Source organism: Hippocampus guttulatus, chromosome 13, assembly GCF_054856545.1.
Source record: "Hippocampus guttulatus isolate MCC_2025c chromosome 13, RoL_Hgut_1.0, whole genome shotgun sequence".
NCBI classification, from domain to species: Eukaryota; Metazoa; Chordata; class Actinopteri; order Syngnathiformes; family Syngnathidae; genus Hippocampus; species Hippocampus guttulatus.
Window position 1 is genome coordinate 10,896,859 of NC_141273.1, and position 18,543 is coordinate 10,915,401.

Genomic DNA, 18,543 nt, shown 5'->3' on the forward strand with positions numbered 1-18,543 from the left:
AATATTTGCTGTGAAAATATACCACTGACATGTTTTCAAAACACCTGTGAAGTGTTTTCGATTCTGAAGAAAAACAGATGTTAACGTGTCATTCAATACTGAGTGCCAAATGAACTTTTTGAGCTTATTGGAAGGCTTCAAGCCATAGATGTCAAAACGGCGTGTTCTTAGATGACCTCGAGGAAAAGTGGAGGTCATACAAGGATAATCATGCCCTGGCATGCACTTTTTTTCCAGCTATATTTCTTCGCAAGCCCTCATAAAAGTGATTTTTGGAAGGACTCTGCAGATCTCAAATCATTCCGAACATTTTCCAAAATGCTCGTCTCTCTTGGTCATGGGTGATTTTTTTTTTGTGCGTGTGTGTGTGCGTGTGTGTGTGCGTGTGTGTGTGCGTGTGTGTGTGTGTGTGTGTGTGTCGGTCACAAATGAAATAAATATTTCACAATCACCAGATTCACAGTTTCTTTTTTATTTGTTCCAAATGAATCACAGGACCCAGAGCCCTCAGTGACATTGTAATTGAGACAATCTTATATCAGGTTGCATGTACAGCTGCACGCAAAGGATGACGGCCATTTTGTAAAATTACACTGGCTGGCAACGAACGATCACGCTTCAACTTCAAATTATGAATTTATTAGGGGGGGATTTAAGGGCCCCAGTCCGTTAAAAAAAAAAAAAGATGGAGAGTGACATTCCAACAACGGAAGAGTATAAACTGACATTCTTTCAACCCAAATATTTAACATTTTACATTTGCACTTCACCGAGACTGACCGCAGGCCTTGATGTGTTGCCTTCAGGCTTGCAGGGGTGCTCCTTTTTTTTTTTTTTTGAAAGCATGTAACAAAATACGACTTACATACCATTTTAGATTACTTTGAATGCGTTTTCACACGAACAATCCAGTTAACTCAGATTGTGGTCTGGCATATGATGACGGGACCACGTCCAAGCACAAATGCCCAGTGGTTACATCCCGGTTGCCTGCGTAGGTGCTTGCCCACAGGATGTTTTTGTTGGTGTGTTTAGAACTTTTTTAGTCTTAGCTCACCATTAACCTCGCTCCCCCCCCCCCCCCCAAAAAAATCAATATGCACACCACAGTTCTTTCATCTAAGTCCCGCCAACTCCCCAACTGCCTGTTGGACCCCAAGCTTTGCTCTCACTGCTGCAACCCCCGCCGTCCGATCCAAAGACCGACCCCCTTTCCCTCGCTCTCTTCCTCCCTGTCGGTGCTGTGCGTGACAGTAGCTCACTGAGAAGTGGAAATGAGACTAGTAAACAATGATTAACTCCAGAGGCCAGAGCAGTCTGGGTCTGCCATTGGTTCTGTCTCCGCGTGCTGACTGCCCCCACCCAACTAGCACATGCAGCATATAGTGGGACAAAAACCACAAACCGACGCACACCATGCCTTCAGCGAGAGTCAGCACCGGGTCAGGGTGTGAGGGGGCAGCCCCCCCGCAACCATGTTACAAGAGGTAATCACAGGCAAACACAGCAGCCACACGCAAAATGCACACATGACAGCCGCCGCCTCCGTGACCGCCATACCCCCCCACACTCCCCGCCCTCCCTCCTTCCCCACCAACACCCTACCACCCTCTTCCTCAGCCACAAATCTGCTTCGAATTACCATGATGGGGATGCAAGTGGCCACATGTGTGCGAGGAGCGGACTGAGGTGGGGGGCCTGCATGGGGGATAGGGGGGGGGGGGGTCGTTGGGGATTCTCCCCTATAGGAATAGTCATCCCCAATGAAATGTATTCAAGGACATTGCAGTGTCTGGTTAACCCGGGAATCATTGTGGAAGCTTTGGTTCGTAGCCACGCCACATTTCTCCAGACAAACGGCTTCCAGGCTTGGATTCAGCACAAGCCCATATCTATAATTGCCCTGAGCAATTAACATCATAGAACAAACCATTCTGATAACCTTGTATTGTTGTCTTCCTATTTGTTTGCATAATTTAGGCACAATGACATTTTCACTTCATTCAAAGAAAACGTTTGACACCGGGCCATTGAAGTGTCGAGCGCATTTCTAAAGTGAATCCAAGCATCCTCAAAATTTGAGGGATCTTCAGGTTTTATCGCCTGTGTCCTTTTGCAACACGCTAAAGAAGTCTTCAAGCCATGCGCCCATGCATGTTTTTTGATGTGAAGCCCCCCCCCCTCCACCCACGACACCACCCACATCAATTGAATGCCCCCTCTCGAATATGCTCTGGTGCCGAAACTGTCAGCACTCTTGCACCACGCTGCGGGGCTGACTGAATCCCTTTGTTCTAGCTTCCTGTCGATCCATCCATGCTTACTAAATAAAAAGTAAGCTACCTGAACACGCCAGCGCAGTGATCAAGTAAACGCTGCTTCGAATATATCCGCACGAAGAAAGATGATGATGTGGCAATGTCAGACACAGTGCTGCATCAATATTTTACATCTGCGCATATTTTTTTTCTCATTTGTTATTGTGATGGGGGTTTTTTTCCCCCCTTTTCCATCATCGTGTCTTTGCTGACGTAACCACTGATCCAATTGCTGTGGGATCGGGAAAGTCTTATCTTGATTGCTGTGCTTCTTTATTGTGTCAGCCTCAAGCCATATTCGCTGTGTGCCAAGTGAAGAATGTTTACATTACAGTTGACAGTCATGATTTAGTGTTTAACTATTTTTGTTTTTAATCTGTAAGAATGTAGGTGCAAACATTGGGGTGTGTGTGTGTCTATATATATATACAGCATTTTTCCAATGTAGCCTTTCTTAAAAATAAAGAAATAAAACACCAAAACTCATTTATTTAAATAAATTGTGAGTACCGTTTTTCAACACACATTATTTTAAATGAAACCAGGTACTTGACAGACAAAAAAAAGTCTATTTCAAACAAGTATCGCCAGCGTTCACTGAAATTAATTAATTACAGCCCCATTCAAACAGCAGCAAGCACAGGTTAAAACACACACGCGGTCCTCCAAGTCCACACTGATCAAAACAAACTTCACCCGCAACAAATCACTCATCCACACTGCAGATATAAACTTCAATCGCAAACCAAAAGTTACACAAACTGTTTTCTCTATTTTTTTTCCCTGACCACAGTCAGTCTTCCAATGACCCCCCCCCAAAGAAGATGGAATTAAATATAATGTCAAAAGGTTGCACGGAGAGGGGTGCAAACGTTGTCAGTCCTCCAATTAGTAAAACAAATCGGCGCGGCGCGTTCTCTGCTACATCTTTCACCAGGTGCAGAGTCTCTGCTGCTGCTCCAGCCGCGCTCTCTTGCCGCGCTCGCTTACCGCGCGCGCTCCTGATAGGACGCTCGCCCTCGAGAGCGCTCCGCGTCTGGGAGACAATGAAGCAGGGGTCTGCAGGACTTCCACAATGGGAGGAGTATGACATCCTTGCCGAGCCCTGCCCACTACCAGTGAAATATATAAGGTGGAGCAGGCACAGGCAGCTACTCAAACCTTAAATCATTTCCAAAAAAACAAAAACAAAAAACAAAAAACTTTTGCCACACTCACTTTTAGTAAACTCACTGGCATTTCATGAATTGGACAAAAGCGATTCATTTTTACTTGATCAAACCGAAAAGAATATTTTTCATATATTTTGAGCTAACGAAGCCTTTTTTGAAGCGGCGCCAGAACATTTGTCCCGATGGCAGTGGACACTGACTTTGCTGTGAAGAGCAGCAGCATCATGCGAGAGTGGGGTGGACAGGTCCAGCCAGCTCTTGTTGCATCTTTCATCTTCCTCTTCTGCCTGGAAGCCTGCCTCTGGTTCAGGAACCTGAGGCTCAAGAGAAGACTACCGGGACCCTTCGCCTGGCCCGTGGTGGGCAACGCCATGCAGCTGGGCCAGATGCCTCACATCACCTTCGCCAAACTGGCCAAAAAATATGGTAACGTGTACCAGATAAGACTGGGCTGCAGTGACATCGTGGTCCTGAACGGAGAAAGGGCCATCCGTCAGGCTTTGATCCAGCACAGCAGGGAGTTTGCCGGCAGGCCAAACTTTCTCTCCTTCCAGATGATCTCAGGAGGAAGAAGCCTGACATTTACTAATTACAGCAAAGAGTGGAAAGCGCATCGGAAAATTGCCCAGTCCAGCCTGAGAGCCTTCTCCTCTGCAAACAGTCAGACCAAAAAAGTCTTTGAGCTGCACGTCATGGCTGAGGCGATGGAACTGGTGCGAGCATTTTTGAGACACGGCGCGGATGGACAATATTTCGACCCGTCTCATGAGCTCACGGTCGCCGCTGCGAACGTTTTGTGCGCTCTTTGCTTCGGGAGGCGATACGGGCACGACGATGTGGAGTTCAGGACCATGTTGACGAGGCTGGACAAGTTTGGAGAGACGGTTGGAGCGGGCAGCCTGGTTGACGTGATGCCCTGGCTCCAATCCTTCCCCAACCCGGTCCGCAGCATCTACGAAAACTTCAAGAATCTCAATGAGGAGTTCTTTGCCTACGTGAAAGATAAAGTGGTGGAGCACAGAGAGTCCTTCGATCCGGACGTGACCCGGGACATGAGTGACGCCATCATAAACGTGATCGAGCACGGAAAAGAAAGCGTTCTGACGAAAGAGTTCGTAGAAGCCACGGTGACCGATCTGATCGGAGCCGGCCAAGACACGGTATCCACCATGATGCAGTGGATCATGCTCCTGCTGGTCAAATATCCCGAGGAGCAGGCAAAGCTGCATGACCTCATCGACAAAGTGGTGGGTCCGGACAGACTGCCCTCAACCGAGGACCGCGGCGGCTTGGCATACCTGGACGCCTTCATCTACGAGACCATGCGCTTCACCAGCTTCGTCCCCATCACCATCCCCCACTCCACCACCTCAGACGTCACCATCGAAGGCCTCAGCATCCCCAAAGACACGGTGGTCTTCATCAACCAGTGGTCCGTCAACCACGACCCCCTGAAATGGAAGGACCCGCATATCTTCGACCCCTCGCGCTTCCTGGGTGAAAACGGAGCCCTCGATAAGGACGTCACCAACAGCGTCATGATTTTCTCGATAGGTAAGAGGCGCTGCATCGGCGACCAGATCGCCAAGGTGGAAGTGTTTTTGTTCACGGCGGTCTTGCTGCACCAGTGCAGCTTAGAGAGCGACCCCTCGCAGCCCGTCACCCAGGATTGCTCCTACGGGCTCTCGTTGAAACCCCTCAGGTATTGTGTCACCGCTAAGCTCAGAGGAAAATTGCTCGGCTTGGTTTCCCCAGCGTGAACTGCATGCTATCGGCAACGTGATTCAAGGCCAGCAGAGACTTCTCCACACGTCCACACCGGTGACATTTTAACAGTGCGTACCTGCATACCTGCACACAGTCTTCTTGTAAAATATTCCTATTTAATGTATTTAAACATGCGTTGGGAGTGTGGGAGTGTCAAACAGGTAGAATTGAGGCCAGTGGACTTTTTGCATCAATGCAAAAGATTAAAAACAGTTCTCCAATTTTTCTACACAGTATTAAGAGTTTATTATTATTATTATTATTATTATTATCGTTTGCATGAATATGTACAATCTGCACAGGGGCATCTACCGACCTTTAACGTCCATTTAAGCTAATATTGTCATAAATGCTCGCGAATGTTAACAGTCACTTGTTGACTCAATGTTCTCAGTCATAATATCGAAAAATATAGTTACCGTAACCTTTTGTGCTTTTACAACGTGGTTTTATAAGGTCTGGTAAAACGGTTATCTGTCTACTATCATCTACTGTATTCATAAAGCATGTGAAGACATCGGACAAAAAGGGATGATGAAAGTGGAAACGAGAACTTGGAAGAAGTCTTTCATCAACCTCCATGAGAGAAAATGCGCGCAAACTTTTGTATCGCTAGTGTTCCCCCCGAGCACCGCCTGCCAAACATCGCTCCCACCAATACGCAGCACAGATGTGCGCCATGTTTCTTTTTTTCTCTCTCTCTCTCTCTCTCTCTCTCTCTCTTTCTCTCTCTCTCCCCATGAGGCATTATCATGACTGTGTTTGTTTACAAAGTTTTCAAAGCCACACGGATGTTCCCGCATCGTCTTTAGGCCTGCACGCTCCGCCCAGGTCGATCTTCTGCAACCAACTACTCAGCGGGGGCTTGGTGTGACGAACAAAAAATAAACTGTACCTGAAATGAATGCTGATAATAACAATAAAGAAATGGTGAATGTTTTCTGTGTCTGGCTTTCATTTCGTGTTATTCCTTGTCATGAGATAAAATTAAAATCCCACAGTCGCACGCTGTATTATGTAGGCTTTACTATCAAACATGTGGCAGCAAAATGATGCCACCATTGTCTATTTGTTTGTCATTAGTCTTCTTTTTTTTTTTTTTAATGAAACAAACCTTGATTTGTAGCTGCGCATAACCAAGACCGCAAGACAATGACTTTTTAAGTCTTTCATTTTGTTGCACAAGCACTCACATGCACACATGCTCGAGTCTTGTGTTCCCAATTCGGTTTGAAATTCGACAACAGACTGCTCTGGACTTGACCATCGCATTTCACGGGGTCATGAAAGAGCGTGGAGTTTTGAATCCTATTTCGACCTTCCAACGCTCTGCATTTCACGGAAACCTCCTCTCCGTATTTATTCAATGGCTGATAAATGTTTTTGGGGGTATAATACATAAAAAGTTTGACGGAGGAGCAGTCATCGTCAAAGCAACCTGACTAGCATGGTGAGCGTATTTATACAGTCTTAAATTTTGGTCGAAAATTGGCTCGCTACGCAACACGTGTCTCGCTCATTCCCATAAATCGCAAATATCTCGTTGAGGTGACGTATGTCTCGCTTTGCAGTCATTCTACAAGGGATGCTGCTGGAAGGAGGCCGAAGTGGGACTAAGGTCTGCAAAGTGTGGTCAAAAAGGGAGGAGAGTAATCGTTAAAAAAAAAAAAAACTACGTCTCGGAGCCCTCCCACCATAGGGATACATATAAGAGAAAGCTTCAATCCGCTTCCTTCTCAAGCGGTCATCTGAAGACGAGCCGCACCACAGCTAGCTGCTCAGCTTCATCCCGATCTTGTCCCAAACTGCAATGGAGGCTGCCACTGCTGCCTTTCTTTGGTCTAATCACCAATGAGGCCTCGGATGTGACTTTACTAACGAAAGGAAAAGCTTTCAAGTCCTAACCGAGCTGTCTTTTCTTTGGATGCAGAGGAGGACGGACGACGCGGGATAACACGATGACTCAGGCGGACGCGGGGTTTGCTGCGAAGGGCGGCAGCATCGCTCGAGAGTTGAGTGGACAGCTCCAACCTGCTTTGGTTGCAACTTTTCTTTTTCTTATCTGCCTGGAGCTCGGCCTGTGGGTGAGGAACCTGAGGCTCAAGAGGAGAATGCCGGGACCTTTCGCCTGGCCCGTGGTGGGCAACGCCATGCAGCTGGGCCAAATGCCTCACATCACCTTCGCCAAACTAGCCGAAAAATACGGCAACGTGTATCAGATAAGGCTGGGTTGCAGCGACGTCGTGGTCCTGAACGGCGACAGGGCCATCCGCCAAGCTCTGATTCAGCACAGCAGGGAGTTTGCCGGCAGACCAAACTTTCTGTCTTTTCAGTACGTGTCGGGAGGGAAAAGCATGACTTTCACCAGTTACAGCCAAGAGTGGAAGATGCACAGGAAAATTGCTCAATCCACCATCAGAGCCTTCTCATCTGCCAACAGCCAAACCAAAAAAGCCTTTGAGTGCCAAATTGCGGCAGAAGCTAAGGAACTGGTTGAAGAGTTCCTGAAACTAGGAGCTCAGGGTCATTATTTCAACCCCACCCATGAGTTAACGGTCGCCGCCGCCAATGTGATTTGTGCCTTGTGCTTCGGAAAACGGTACGGCCACGACGATGCCGAGTTCCGAGCCTTGTTACAGCGGGTAAACGACTTTGGGCAGACCGTCGGAGCTGGCAGTTTGGTGGATGTGATGCCATGGCTTCAGTCTTTCCCAAATCCTGTCCGCAGTGTTTTCAGGAACTTCAAAGACCTGAACAAGGAGTTTTTCAAGTTTGTTCAGGGCAAGGTAGAAGAGCACAGAAAGACCTTCGATCCACAGGTAACCCGTGATATGAGCGATGCTATCATCGGGGTCATTGAGGAGACGAAGAGCGAAAAGGGACTCGCCAAGGACTACGCTGAGGGGACGGTAGCAGATCTCATCGGTGCGGGTCTGGATACCGTTTCCACCGCTCTCGACTGGATACTTCTCCTCCTGGTGAAACACCCTGACATTCAAATGACGCTCCAACAGCTGGTGGACAAGGTGGTGGGGTCAAACAGGCTTCCTTCTGTGGAGGACAGAGGTCGCCTGGCCTATCTGGATGCCTTCATCTATGAAACAATGCGATTCAGCAGTTTCGTGCCCGTCACCATCCCCCACTCTACGACTTCGGATGTTACTATTGAGGGTCTTCGCATTCCAAAAGACACGGTGGTCTTCATCAATCAGTGGTCCATCAATCACGATCCCCTCAAGTGGAAGCACCCGCAGATCTTTGACCCCTCGCGGTTCCTCGACGAAAACGGCTCCCTAGACAAGGACCTCACCAATAACGTGATGATCTTCTCAGCGGGGAAAAGACGCTGCGTCGGTGACCAGATTGCCAAGGTGGAGATCTTTTTGTTCTTTGCCATCCTTCTTCAACAATGTCACTTTGAGAAATGCCCGGATGAAGACCTGTCACTAAATTGCTCCTACGGTTTAACGCTGAGGCCTTTGGATTTCAAAATCACCGCCAAGCCCAGACATGAGACATTTTAAAAAGATCATAAAAAAAAAAGTATAAGCTCACACACTTTTTTTTAAACAGAATTCAATGTCAGAAAGTCTGTGCCTATATATTGTTTGCATCCTTTAAGTACTGCATTGCTTGGCCACTTTATTAGGTACACCTGCACACTAGAATGAAATGCAATTTGGACAGCAAATACTCTTACGATTATCGAGGGTGTAATTTTGTCAAGAGATTTCATATTTCCCCACGTAGCAAAACGGATAAACCAATATGAGACATAAGACAATGTTGAAGGTCTCTGAGTCGTGTTACCTTTATAAAGGCAGATTTCTTTAAATATATATGCATTTTTATACTGTATTATGAAGGTGTACCTAATTTTGTGACCACGGTAATAGCTATTGTGTTTCATTCGAACATTGTGTATGCTACAATTATGAAAGAGCACTTTAACCTGAGGAAAAGAGCTTCCTACCCTGTCTGTGAACAGGAATTTGTCACCATAACCCTAACAAATATGTTCTTTCGAGTGTGACTAAAACCTCACAGGTAAAATAAACATCTCCACTCACTTACAAGTGAAAGTGTGGTGCGTCAGTGAGGGCAGCCAGAATTTCAACCCCCCCCCCCCAAAAAAAAAAAAAAAAAAACTCCAGCGTGGTCAAAAAGATAATAATAGCAACTCATGTCTGGTCTCTGTTGTTGTGAAAGATTAAGATGTGTTACTGGCTCATGTCGCTCCTGCTTTGAACCCTTAGCAAGTGAGCCGTGACTCACTACATCGGCCACTCATTAATGTTTAACACAGGTCTCCTAGTGCATTTCTTTTTCTTTTTGTCTTTTTCAGTTAAGTGAGAGCAGACAAGCCATTTCCAGGCCTCATTTATCAATACAGTGAGTTTGATATCCTTGGAAAGAAAAAGGTTGAGTCATTGCCGTAATTGCTATAAGAAGGCAGTTTGAACAGTTTGACAAATGGTGGACAGGCAGTCCAGTCCCAACACTTTTAAAAATGACTACATCAACTTCAGGTTGTGTGACAAGCAGCTCGTCCACCCTTGATTGGCTCCTGTGAGTCATCGCAGTTTGGTACTAATGACACTTTATTGATCAGAAATAAAATTACTTTTGAAGCTGAAACGGGGTCTGTTTTAATCGTCGACTAATATAAATATTTAGAAAACAACTTCATCAGAATTATGTTTTCTCCTCTACAGAATGCATTCGAAAATCCAGACGGTAGGATACACGAGCACACCTGTTTTTTTTTGTTTTTTTTTAGTTTCTGCTTGAAGGTGACAATGCATCTGTCTTCCTGACATGTCCCAGCAGCTAATGACACTTCCCTACTTTTGCCCAAATAACCTTTCAACATGGCAGCCATGCAGCGCCACAAAAGAGCTTCTTCTTGATGAGCGAGATGCTAAAGGCTTTCATTTCACTTTTCGTGAGTCTGGGGAACCCCTCAAACCACCCACTGTTCCAAATATGTCCGACCTTCAAGTACAGTGGATCAATATTAGTTCAAGTGTGGGTTAGCGGTTTATCATCCTCAACCTAATTTTGACTTTGCCATTGCTTGACTTGCTACGAAATCCACTTCCAGGAACAGCGCTGCGAAGGGAGCTTGTTTATGCTGACATTCTGTCCTCTACAAGCTCTCTCCACTACATTCTCTTGTTTGCTCTGACACCGCAAGGACCTCAAGAGGGAGGACTGGGTAGGCCGACCTCCCCGGTTTCCAACTTCCCAAAACATTTGTGAAATCTGTCCAGTTGAAAGACTCCCTTTCACCTCCTGACTTTTGCGCCGCACATCCTTCGGAGCGTATGACCTGCAAAGTTTGACTCCGGAGAGAAAAACTAAATATGTACAAGCTGACATTTTTCATCTTGGGGGTTATTCACAAGCGGCACGTACACATTGCTGCAAAGTAACCTCCCGCGCGCTTGCCTCCGCTAACACCGTTCCAGCTCGGCTGTCTGAGCTCTGCCAGATATATACTTTTTTTTTTTTTTGAACGGGCCCACTAGAGTCACTTCTTGATGACACACAGTGGGGTAGAGTTATTTCTTCCCTCATCTTCTACTGGAACACATGCGGAAAATTGTGTCTGCGTATTGGCCGGTGTCTGTCAGTCTTTCCTACGAGGCTGCCCTCAACATCAACGTATTCACCACAACTTCACTTCTTATCCAAATTGCTGATGACAAAAGAAAAGACAGCAGCAATTCTGCACGTTCCCAGCTAAAGCGTCAACATCAAAACAGAAGGAATCGCTGAAAAAAAATATTTTATTCGAACAAGTATATTAATTAGAATTTTTTAAACTATATCTACAAATGATCTGACCCATCCATCTGCTTAAAAAAATACAAATATGGCCCTAAATCACAAATCTCTATGCCTCGGCATGCAATCGATTTACAATCATTTTTGCTGAAATTGAAATCCTTCAAACAATCAGTGACGAGCTCCCTCAGGTGAAAGCAACTTCTTTCTTTACATCCCAAAAAATACACTTTAGGAATCAAACTACACACCCACTCACAGATAATAGATGTTCTCACTTATCTCGTCATAAATCTTTGTGGAATTTAAACACATAAGTGCCTGGTGATCCAGCTGCGTTGACGGGCCATAAATTTCGAGCAGGAGTCCACCCAGACGATGAGGAATTGCCAGCATTGCTCCTTTGGACAATCACTGCGCATTCTATTCAAGGGACACAGCAGGTGTCTGATGTATTTTGAAATACGTTCAGGATTTTTTTAAAGATCAATAACAGGTCATAAACTAGCAATACTGAGACCCCCCCCCACCCCCCCCCCCCTACCAAGAAGTGTCGCCCTGTGCGGCCGCACATTTTGCACATACCAGAAACCGCTACTGCTCAAGACCACCAATGAGAACAAGCGGTATGGAAAATGGATGGATGACAAATCACGTGACGTGATGTATGGATTATTTATGTCCTATTGGCAAAATCCCTTTGTAATATTGCCAAACAATTTCTCTCCCATATAGAAAAGAACGTTAAGTCACTTACACAAGAGCCTTTGCAAGGCTGCCAATGGAAAACAAATGAATACAGTATTACGTACAAAAGAATGAGAGCAACTTATGACGAATGTGGCGTGACAACGGGATGTGCAATGTTTATGGCAATGGCGGAGCATCAGCGTGTGCCATAATACAACTTGAACTTCGTGGTATACTGCACATAGTACCTGTGAGCAGCATAAGCGTCGCGCTGTCTGTCAATTTCACGCTCGTCTTGCTCCAAGCTCTGCTCTCAGCAATGCTGCGAGCCAGACCAAAACAATTCGGCAAGGAGCTATTTGCGTCTGCGGGGGTTTCATTTTCGGTTGTTTTCGCATTCTCCTTTTTGTAGTGGAGACAGAATTCCCGCCGCTCGCCGAGGGAATAACGGCTGACCACTCTGCTGAAAATATGTCGCGCTGTTAAGAACATGCAAGGCATGTTGTTGACAGTGTGAGTGGAACAGTGTGAAATGAATCACAACTTCATTTTTACTTTACTGCGCCAAATTTGATGGATGGAGAGAAATATATGGATGTGGGGGGGGGGGCATTCATACTTTATTTTTGTCCAATACATTCACTGTGTGCTACTCATAGTTACCTACACAGCGTAATTGATCAATTGTATATTATTTCCACAAATTCCCTGGCAAAGTCCACAGTAGCTTTTCCTGTTTAGGCTTATGCCCCAAAACGCTTTGGGTTAGGGAAATATGGCTTGGTTGTCTTGGTTGCAGTAACAACAAGAACTACAAACAAACAGCTCCTCTTGCATTTAATAGCCTTGCGCTTTGTTAAAAGCGCACGTTATTTGACAAGCGGGTACCAGCAGACGATGTCTCCTGTTTTGCTGCGGGCCGCGCCACACTGCAGCTCGACATCTCTTTTCCCCCCCGAGAGACGCACCTGAAACATGCACTGACCACTGAACATGCCATCATACTGAGAGATCATGTACTTTATTACTTAATTCACCCCACAGAGAAACCAGCAAAACAGGCTACACTCACTCGACGCCTCCATAACCAAATGATAATTATATATATATATATATATATATATATATATATATATATATATATATATATATATATATATATAGATAGATAGATAGATAGATAGATAGATAGATAGATAGATAGATAGATAGATAGATAGATAGATAGATAGATAGATAGATAGATAGATAGATATATTAGTGCTGTCAGTTTAATGTGTTATTATCTGCATTAATTTAAATCAATTTTAACGGGATTAATTTTTTAATCACGAGATTAATGCAGCACCACATCACAGCGGATGTTACGTTGCTCTAAAATAATAAAATGTGCTCCTAGTTTGAATAACTGCTCCAAGTGAAAAATGTTAATGTAAAATTGAAAATCGAAATTGTTGTTTCAGTAAATATTTGCATTTTGCACAACGAAAGCTGATCCGCGATTACATGTTGGTGAGAGCATTAAAATAGGAAAAAATAGGACAAAGAGAAATCAAAGGAAATTTAGAATAGATAAAAACGTGTGATTAATTGCGATTAATTATGAGTTAACTGTGGCCGTTATACATTTAGGCGCGATTAAATATTTTAAGAGTTTGACAGTACTAATATATATATATATCTATATCTATATCTATATCTATATCTATATAGATATAGATATAGATATATATATACATATACATATAGGTTGTTAAAATGAATATTGCACCTACTTGAATGTTCAAATAATTTTTTACTTTTCTATGAAAGTACATTTCCAAGTCTGAATTGAGCTTTTTTACTTTTACTTTGACTGGTCTCTTCTGACTCAAATATCTGTTCTTCTGCTTCAGTCCAGAGTATGAGTACTTTTGTCCCCTCTCCGGCCCTCATGACAGAGGCAGTATTTCCCCAGTGTCATGTCACTTTATTAATAAGAAATATGCTTCCAACAACAACACACATACTGCACCAACTCAAATATGTTCCTTCATACTTGTTCCTTCATGCAATCACCGGAGCATTTGGAGGATCTTTGTGCAGAAAAGAGGAGGAGTGAGGAGGCCTTCTAGGATGCACGCAGTGCGTCTCAGAGGGCCACTTGAGCTGGAGCGGAGGTGTGGATCATAAAGAATAACACAGTGAGGATGAAGTGGGCTTATAGGGATGATGGTTGCAAGGGTTTGAAGACAACGCTTTGTCGGCCTGGCTGCATTCGAGGCCTTGGCTTGGCTTCTACTCTCCACCATTGTGAGAAGCCCAGCTCTAATCCTCCGAGGGAAAAACTGAGGAGAAACCAAAGTTGATCATGCTTCCACTATTTATACGGCTTTATTGCGTCCACCCAAAATAAGCCAAAGGAAAAATATGACACGTCAAAGCCATGAATTGCCAATATGTGTCATAGGCAAAACTAGCTTGACTGTCACAGTTATTTATTGCAACCAGATCATCAGCACCAACCACTTAGATTTTGGATTGAGTTGTTAACAGCATGATGAATGACAACAATAAATTAACGTCAGCATCCCAACCTGTGACGGGTGACTTCATAGCATTCTAATCTGCAGTTAGTTGGGCCTGTGCCAGACCCCCAGAGAGCAACACCGCGGAGACGTTCAGGTGCATGTTGCACAGCAGTTAGCATAGACTTGATTCCAGAAACAACAATGGGCTCCCTATTTCTGTCAGTGTGAATGGGTGCTTGTGTTGTTCAGGTTGAGAATGGAACATACTGTACTGCATGTCTATGCATCAATCTAACTATGGCCAAGACTACACAAGCATGGGAATTTATACAAATGTTTATTTTTCCATATTTTGGCCTTCCGTCGACATGGACATTTTGTTGGATTACTTCTCCAAAACATTTCAGTGATCGTGGAGACAGACGTTTTTATGGCAGGGCTTGCATTTACCGTGTATTACCGTATTTAGTGGGTCACTCTATGTCACACTGTTGTCAGATCAGAATGTGTGCATGTGTGCGTGCGTGCACGTACATGAGTGCGTGTGCGTGTCGATACAATAATTTTAGTTTAGATATGTACCTGTAAAACGTAGCATGAAAGTTCTCTGTGGCCAAAATACACAAGCGCTATCTGCGAATGGGATGATCATTGTCAAGGGCCTCTTAAATATCCGCACTCTCTCCTTTTATCATTGCCAGTTTCCTCTCTTTCTATTATTATAACATAGCTGTCGGGGCAATCCCCTTTCATCCTTGACATTCACAGCAAATTGCTTGTGCTTTAATTAAAAATAATAATAAAAATAATAATAATAATAATAAATAGCTGCAAGTGTATACTGTATGTAGGGCCACACAAATATAAGAACTCCAGGGGTCACAGTTTTTCTGCTGCAGCGAGTTGGTGATGTGTGTGAGGGTCAATTGCAATATTATGTATTTGCAATTTATTTTTTATTTATTTGTCCAATTCAGTCGCGTTCCACTACATTGCTCAATGTGCGGTGGGATAATCTTTACGGCAGGTCATTCTGGGGGCAGATGGAGCTCAAAACAAAGTACAGCAGTGACAGACTGTTGCTTCTTTGGATTTGTCAGCCAGTGACGCTGGTGAAACAAGAGACATCCACAAACTCCTCTCTCAACCCCCCCACCCCTCCTCAAAAAAAAAAAAACGGGAGTCAGGGTGTCTGCTCCAATTCTCCAAACCAGCATCACATTGGCGGGAGAAACCATGAAGCCAGTGCTGGACTTTGGCTGACTCTCCAGGAGCACAAGCATCGTGACATACCACCGCAACCCTCCCTCCTCTTTCCCCTTTACTCCTCCCACGCTCACTCCCACCCCCTGCCGCGTTGTCTGCCAGGAACAGAGACATATGGGCCTCTGCTGAGAAGCGCCTCCAAGGTAGCCGTCCACTCCTCTGCCAGCAAAAATAAGACATTCCGCATTTTCTCTCACTCTCTCTAACCTCATCTCCATCCCATCTTTCAGCATCCCAATGGTCAAAAAGCTGCCAGGAGCTGCAGCCAACAATAGTTCGATCCACTTTGCCCCCATTTCCACTTTTAGCTTCTGGATTTGGCCCAGCAGAATTTACAAGGGGGGTCCACCAGCTTTTGAGTCCTTAGAAATACATTAACTTTGCACACACTGGAAATCTTGTTGCCGGCATTGTTGTTAGTTTGACAGAATGAGTCCAAGACAGCACTTCAAAAATGAGACTCAGCCAATATCTTCAAGCGCAGATGTGAGATGGGACTACATGAATATCAGTGTGGAGAAACACGTCAGACACTTCAACACGCAAAATCACAGTGGTACGAACAAACTAGAGTTGTAGCGAAACTTTTTTTTTTTACCGATGTGATACGTATCGATATAAGGCGTGACGATTTGACACAAAGCGATATCTGGCTTTTTTTGAAGGATACAATTTGATATGATAAAGGCAATTTTTATACGATATTTCACGATGCTATTTTGCTGCATTAACAATGTCTTTTCTGTAAATAAACTTCTACTAATTAAAGGTAACTTGAAAAAAAATCAATGACAATTTTTTTTTCATTTTTCATTTATTTTGAAACCATCTCAGCTTTACTGATTCCAAATGAATCTGCTGCTGTGGATGTTCTGTACAAAGAGCAACTGTATATAACAGTAAATATTTTTTAGGCTTATATTTTTTTTTCTCACAAATATCTGCTGGTCTACATGGTGTCTGGCAACAGCTTTGTTGCTGTTTGATGTCACGGTGCCGGTCGAGACGCTCGAATGGTAACAGCAACAAGGACATTCTTCACAATAATCTTTATCCTAACTTTAACCTGAATCGAATCACAACTCACTTCCAGATTCTTAATCCCAATGCAGCCACTTTTTCAAAATCATGACAAGAGCTCCTAAATTTGGACGCTATGTGTTATTCCTGGTATATGCGATCATTCCAAGGAGGGACAAGGAAGGGAAAAGGGGGGGGGGGGGGGGGACTGCACAGAAATTATGTTATGGCTCAGTTGGGAAAATGAGAGCTAAATGGCCTGCAAACCATCCATCTATTTCTACAGTGCTTGTCCTCATGAGGGCGGTGGGGTGAGCTAAAGTCTATCCCAGCTTTGGGTGAGAGGAGGGGTGCACATCTGGACTGGTCGCCAGACAATCATGGGCACAGAGATCACTGGCCTGGTGTTTATATGTCAATAAAACGACAAACAGCATTTTGAATGGAATCGAGTTGAGATGCCGTTGATTTGAGTTTTCGCATCAATGTACTGACATGAGGAATCATCACGACACGGATCGCTGACGAATACACAGTTGCTGTATTCTCACTCTGGACATAGAAACATTTTATGATCTTGCTTTTGTCCTACTGAACAGAACAGCTGAGAAAACAGCACTTTCTGCACAATCTGCAAGCGAGGGGGGCGGGGGGGACTCTGGAAACAATGAAATTCTGGTGCTCGCATCCCATAGCACTCATTTGGTTTGTTCCCATGCGGCCATCACACCTTCTCCTCAATTCACGCAATGCTGCACGAAAAGGCCCTTGCATGCAGTCCGTCGCTGATTTATGACTGATGATCAAAAGTGAGTCGCTATGCCGGGATAGCATGTGAGCTCGGATTGCGAAGATGAAGAACGAGGTATCATTTCACAGGAAAAACACTAAAGGCTAGAGTCTTGCCATAATCTTTCCATAATGTTAATAGAACAGCTGAAAAATATTGAGATTCTTTTACAGGCTCTCCATGAAAGATTGATGAATGCAAAATCGCACACAATAATTTTACTGGAAATAAAGAACTGTCTTCAGCTCGTTGGCCTCACAGTGAAGAGGTCGTGGGTACGATTCTGGCTCCGGCCTTTCTGTGTGGAGTTTGCATGTTCTCCCCATGCCTGCGCGGGTTTTCTCCGGGTCTGCGATTTCCTCCCACATTCCAAAAGCATGCATGGCAGGTTAATGGAACACTCTAAATTGTCCCTAGTTGTGAGTGTGAGCGCGGATGGTTGTTCGTCAATGTGTGCCCTGCGATTGGCTGGCAACCAGTTCAGGGTGTCCGCTTTCTACTGGCCGAAGACAGCTGGGACAGGCTCCAGCACACCCGCGACCCTTGTGAGGATGAGCGGATTACAAAATGGATGCATGGGTGGATGGTTCATAACTGTATTTTTTTTTCAAGAAAAGTTAATTTGGCTTTTGTTGTTCTTTTAAAGTTTTGTTTGTTTTCACTGTCTTCACATTTGCGCAAAATCAGTCGGACAGAAACACTGCCTGCAATGACTCAGCAGTGCCCTCAGCTTCTGTGGTTTGCCTCCAACACCACTTTTTTGTTTTTTGTTTTTTTTGTTCACACTCATTGTCCTCATCATCGGCCTTGTTTCCAGTCGCGCCGCCTAGCCAACAACAACTTCAAAACCAAAATAAGATGATAATATACAAAAAATTACCACCAATCATCTTGCCTACAAGCAGTCAAACTCAATCAAATGATAGTCCTTTATATGTCATAACACATCATTACGACTTTCAGTTAGGTCCCCGGGCACTGATTTATGTAGCGAACCAATCTGTTTAATTGTGTATGCGAAAAGGGAAGTGAGCTTTCATCGGGTCTGTGATACATTCCAATACAGTCACACATTTGCAAGTGATTACCGCATTAAATGCTTCGACACTGACGCCAGCAAAAACGTGTCTGCTTGACAGAGCCAGCAAAATGACTGGCCGCATTGGTGGCACCGCGGGACGAAGCCGTGATGTTTCTGCGACTGCACTCGGGCTGAATTT

The 18,543-nt window shown here is 44.6% G+C and overlaps 2 protein-coding genes and 1 pseudogene across 3 annotated transcripts in view; 2 read left to right on the top strand and 1 right to left on the bottom strand.

Moving 5' to 3' along the window:
- Positions 1–18,543, bottom strand: part of bmf1 (BCL2 modifying factor 1) — a 75,503-nt gene that overhangs the window by 46,183 nt on the left and 10,777 nt on the right. The gene's annotated exons all lie outside the window — the stretch shown is intronic.
- Positions 3,499–6,181, top strand: cyp1c1 (cytochrome P450, family 1, subfamily C, polypeptide 1). The gene has a single exon (XM_086128008.1). It carries the CDS (start codon positions 3,673–3,675, stop codon positions 5,248–5,250), a length of 1,578 nt encoding a protein of 525 aa, XP_085984134.1. The 5' UTR covers positions 3,499–3,672; the 3' UTR covers positions 5,251–6,181.
- LOC147196320 (cytochrome P450 1B1 pseudogene) lies at positions 7,012–9,895 on the top strand (annotated as a pseudogene).

What these genes read in the sequence shown, in the direction of transcription:
- cyp1c1 (XM_086128008.1), top strand. Translation starts at nt 3,673, where the DNA reads ATGGCAGTGGACACTGACTTTGCTGTGAAGAGCAGCAGCATCATGCGA.